General features: G+C 53.3%; 1 protein-coding gene across 1 annotated transcript in view; it reads right to left on the reverse strand.

The window, feature by feature from the left end:
* The window catches only part of CACNA1E (calcium channel, voltage-dependent, R type, alpha 1E subunit), a 421935-nt gene extending 417658 nt beyond the window's left edge, over positions 1–4277 (reverse strand). Inside the window, exon 1 of the mRNA XM_012639976.1 lies at positions 3859–4277. Within this exon, the coding sequence (XP_012495430.1) occupies positions 3859–4103 (245 nt within the window). The 5' untranslated portion in view covers positions 4104–4277. The remainder of the gene's footprint in view (positions 1–3858) is intronic.
* Between the last annotated feature and the right edge of the window lie 890 nt (positions 4278–5167).

Genomic DNA, 5167 nt, shown 5'->3' on the forward strand with positions numbered 1-5167 from the left:
GTCACCATGTCAAGAGCTGTTTGTTTGACTGGGACAAAGGCCTAATTGGAATGGGTTCCAGAAGGAATTAGGAGGAAAAAAATGGAGACAGAGAGCATAGACAAAAAGGCTCACGTTGCTCTACGGGGGCACCAGTCTCCACGGAGAACTTGATGAGCGGTTGGTCCCCAGTAATAGGAGGAAAGACCTGGTGCAGCAGGTGGTCGATGCAGTGGGTGGAGCTTGTGCATGACTCTTCTGATTGCTACTGTTTTCCCAGTGAAATAGGAAGGCAGTTCTTGTCATGAGCTAGAAGTGGGCAGACAGGAGACATTGGGGTTTGACAATCAAAGGAAAGGTGTAGGAAATAATCTCTAGAAGAGTGTGAGAATGAATGGAAGAGGAAAAGCAGTAGAATTTCTGGGCAGGGTGGGGGCTGAGCTGAGATGGCAGTCATCAGTTTACAGTGAGGCCAGCCAGCGATGTTCTTCTGCTGCCCGAGAACACATGAGGAATAGTGGCAAGTGGGAGTTAAGCAGGGTTTTTTAATTTTTAATTTTAATTTTTATTTTTTGTGTTTTTTGGCAGTCACAAGATAAGCAAAAGAGTTGGAGTTTTACCAAACCAGTAGAATGAAGCAACACAGGGACAAGGAAGTTGGGGTGAAAGCAGGGAGCAATTATAATGATGGTGAAGCATGAACTAGACTAGAAACCAACTTGGGAGGCTTCCGGCTTTTTCGCCCTTGGCTGATGATTGGTTCTATCTGAGAAGCTGGTAGGAGAAAGAGTTGAGAGGGCAGGAGGAGACCTCAAGTAAAAGGTCACTATCGTGCTCTGGAAAGTATTCTTGGTGCTCACAATGGAATTTGGTTTAATAAGATGGGAAGTGAGGACATCGTTGGAGAGGGAGGTAGCAAAAAATAGGATAGATGTCTTGTGGATGCAGGCAATTAATCTTGGGAATCCAGCACTAGAGGGAGCGAATGGATAGAAAAGAAGTGGTACCCAGACGGTGGGAAGCTTGCAGCTGGGATTCTGGAGCAGTGCAGTTACTACAGGATCCGGGCAGAGCAGGAAGTGAGGTCTCTGCAGGAACCAAGAAGGCCAAGTCACTGGGGAGAAGAGGTTAGGGAAGCAAGAGGCCAGGGTCCAGGAAGGGTCACCCACATGGACACTGAAATCACCAGGAACTGCTTGCTGGCAGGTGGGAAAACAGGCAGCAAACCTAGGGCTAAAATCTCCCCAGGAGCCTGTGGATGGCAGCAGCGAGGAGAGGCAGGTGGCACTGTCTGATGAGATGAGCTCCAACGCTGGCATTTTTAGGGCAGGAGTGAGGAGTAATGGACTGGAAACAACAAGGAAGAAGCAGGCACATACCCAGGCTCCAGACTCGAGAATACAAGGCAGTGTGGAAGAGAAAGCGGCCACGCAGGAGGCAGCTGCAGATCAAGCAGCGTTCTCGGGAGCGGGTTCCAGGAAGAATGATGAGTAAGCAAAGGGAATGTCCAGGGGAGGCGGGAGGACATAGAGGACTTCGCTGATGACGGGACATGAGTTCAGGCAGTGCAGTATCAAGGTTCAGAGAGCTGGGGAGGCATGGGAAGCAGATCAGATTAAGGGACATACGGAGCCAGAAGGGGAAGGGGTTTGGGTGGCAGGGGGAAAGCGCGATGGTGTTCAGCATGGAGGTCCCCAAGCAGCCTGCAGTGATGAGGTGTGAGTGTCAGGGAACAGAGAGGGATGGGGCAATACCATACTGTCTCTGTCACTGCCCGTTTTCTCTTCAACCCACTCCACCTGGGCCTCTGACCCCATCCATCACCCGACCGCAACCGCTCCCATCAAGGTCACCTCCGTGTTGTCAAAACCAACGATTCCTTTTCTATCTTCATTTTATCTGACCTCAGCAACATCCTACACAGATGATGACTCCTTCCTTCTGAACACACTCTTCTCGCTTCTTTGTCCCTCTTTGGTTTTCCTCCTGTCTCCCTGGCCACTCCTCTCACCTCCGTTGTGAGCTCCTCCTCCACTGCCACACTCCTAAAGGCTGCCATTCCCCAAGGCCATTCATGTGTCTTCCCTGTTTCACTTCCTCATGGCCCTGCCCAGATGAAAGCAGTTTCCCAATCATCCCCACCGCCACCCCACATAGGGAGCTGATACCAGATCTTGACATCCTCCAATTAGCAAATGTTTAACTTGGTGAAAGACAGCAAAGCTATCTGCACATTGCTAGTCATGGGGAAGCTAGACTTCCATTGAGTATTGCAGGAATTCTTAGGTTTGGCCACATGACAGGCATTGAGTGACATCAACAATGTGTAAATAGTCTCTGCCCTCTAATTGTTCAGGGTCCTCTCAGGAAGATAAGATAGAGGTGCATAAAAAGATAGTACTTCTAAATAGGAAGAAATACCAGCTATCAGATCTACATGGCACTCAAACGGCCATCTACTTCCTCCTACTCATTTCTCAAAGTCATGATGAGGTAACTTACTCAAGGTCACACCACTAATTAGGTCACCCTGGGAACTGGACCCAAGTCTCTCAACCCCACGAGAACGCTCTTGCCATGGCATCTCAGTGGGTTGTTCAGATAAGAAGTACTGTGGGAATTGGAGTGAAAGGCACTGTGCCATCCTGGTTAAAAGCATGGATTCTAGAACCAGACTGCCAGGGTTCAAATCACTAATCAATATCAAATCACAGTAACAATGCCGTTATTATCGAAGTGACCTTTGGAAAGTCATTTAACTTCTCTGTGTCTCATTGGTTAAATGCAGACTATAATTGTACCTACCTCATAGTTATGGTGAGGATTAACAAGAGTTAATAGATGTAAGGTGCTCAGAATGTTGCCTGGCACTTAAAGAGGGCTATGTAAGGTTTTAAAGACTAATAGCGCTGAGAGATGAACAGCGGAGAGGTTTGCTGAATGCTGGCTGTGCCCAAACCCTCTCTGAATCCCAGGAGCTCGGTACATTACTCTCACTGACTGAGCACGTCAACTAACAGACATTAACACCCATATGAAACAGACATCAGGTAACCTACCCTACTTCCACCATCCGGAACATCCACCGAAACCAAGTAGGCAAATTCCGCCGTGACCACCACCATCAAAAACCACCTGTTACTAATTTCTTCGCAGCTGATGACATCTAACAAGTCAACAAACTAAGGCAAGAGGAGTTAAAAACATCCAGACGACACGACATGCAAACATGCAGAGTAAACTCCGTCTTCCAAAAGACAAAACAAAGTCCTCACGTGGAGTATAAACCTGGGGTGGCTGATAATTAAATGAAATGCCATCTTCCTTTAATTTAGAACTCCTAGGAATAAAAAGCTCAAGTTCTCAACACACATGAATTGGATTAAAGTCGACCTAAGACAGAGCATCAACTCTTTCGCCCGACACAGCAGGAGCAGAGACAGAGCCATGGTGGCCACAGACCGTGGTCAGCCTCTTCCATCCACTGGAGACTTGCCCCGACATGTAATCCTTCCTCCACACGTGATGCTGGGGAGTGGGCTTAGCCACGATTCCTGAAGGAAGGACGGGATGGGTGATTCACGTGGGGATGGATTCTCCAGGGTTTTCGGGAAAGCTCAGAGTATGAAACGGACCCCAGTTCTTCCTCCACAAAATCTAGGTGAAACCGGTGCGTTTGGGGAGGCAAGCTTGATTCTCCGGGTCTGACAGCTGCAGACCTCAGCGAGGGTCGGCGAGGCCCGCGGCTGGGTGGTGAGAGCCCAGGCGCGGCCGCAGGTACCTCGCCGAGAGCGTCCCGCCCCGCCCCCGTTGGTGGCGCGGAGCCCGGACACCTGGACTCCCGCCCCCGCCCCGCCCCGCCCGGCCCCGCGTACTCACTCCCACTCCTTGCGCCGCGCCTGCGGGGTGCTCTGCATCTTGTGCGCCTCGTGGGCCTTGATGATGTCGCGCTGCTCGATGAGGCCCCCGCGCCGCCGCTTCATGACCTCGGGGCTCACCGGGAGGAAGGGGCTGCAGCCCGCCTCCAGCGCCGCGCCGCCCTCCCAGCCCGGGCCCTCGCCCTCCTGCACCGGGAAGAAGTTGTCGAAGCCGGCGGCCGCGGTGCGCGGGGAGCCCGGCAGCATGCCCACCTCGTCCGAGGCGTCGGCCTCGAGCAGGGCGCACTGCTGCGGCCGCCATGCCTCCTCCTCGGGCAGGGCCAGCACGTGGCGGCGGCGGCGGCCCGCGGCGCCCGGCTCAGGGCTCCCGGCAGCCGGGCAGGGGGCGGGCTCGGGCAGCCTGCGGCCGGGGCTCAGTCCACGCATCTCGGGCACCATCACAGAACATTGCTCTGCCAGGGGAGGGGTGGGCACAGACAAGGGGTGGGGGTGGGGGAAGGGGCAAGGGCAAGGGAAATAGAGAAGAGAGAGAAGTTAATGACACTGTGCTCCAGGCCCAGGCTTCTGGCTTGCTCAGTGCTACAACCCAGGCCTGGCCCAGACACTGGCGCCCAGTAGGAGCTCAGTAAATGATGCTGAAATCAGGGGCACCCCTGTGTACCAGGCTGGGTGCCAGGTGCTGGGTACCCAAAGTGTAACAAAGCACACTTGCTTCTTGCCCTCACGGTCTAGTGCAGCAGACAGAGGTTAAAGAAATAATTATATGGAGAGAACTGCAAAGGCTGCCCATCTCAGCCCCACTCCGGACAGCCAGCCGGCCGTTCCCTCCAATTTCTGGTGAAAGAGTCCCTTGAACCCCCTTCCCAGTGTCCCAGCCCCTCTGAGATGGGTCAGCCACCACCTGCTGCCCTGACTCCCGCATTCTCGCCACCAGTACAGCCACAGGTGAGCTCTTCTTGAGAACTGGGCCCTATGTACAGATGGGTCCCTGCCTCCTTTTCTAACGCAGTATCCTCCTCGGGACCCGAGAGCACGTGTGAATCCGGCGCCCCTTCTGGCTCCCCTGGGCCTCCTTCCCTTTTCCATGCCAAGGAGGATACAGCCAGATTTTGCCTCTAGAAGATGTACTCATTCAATCGACACTGACACCAAGCACACCAAGATGAACTGAACTTAGTCCGGGTCATCCTCGTGGGAGAGACAGGAAGGACATCGACTTTGACCGCACAGCATGAAGTGCTGTCACAGAGGCAGTCCTGATTGTTGCAGAAGCTCGCAGGAGGAGCACCAGCCCGGCTAGGGGAGGTCCG

Source organism: Propithecus coquereli, unplaced genomic scaffold (assembly GCF_000956105.1).
Source record: "Propithecus coquereli isolate 6110/MARCELLA unplaced genomic scaffold, Pcoq_1.0 Scaffold146, whole genome shotgun sequence".
NCBI lineage: Eukaryota > Metazoa > Chordata > Mammalia > Primates > Indriidae > Propithecus > Propithecus coquereli.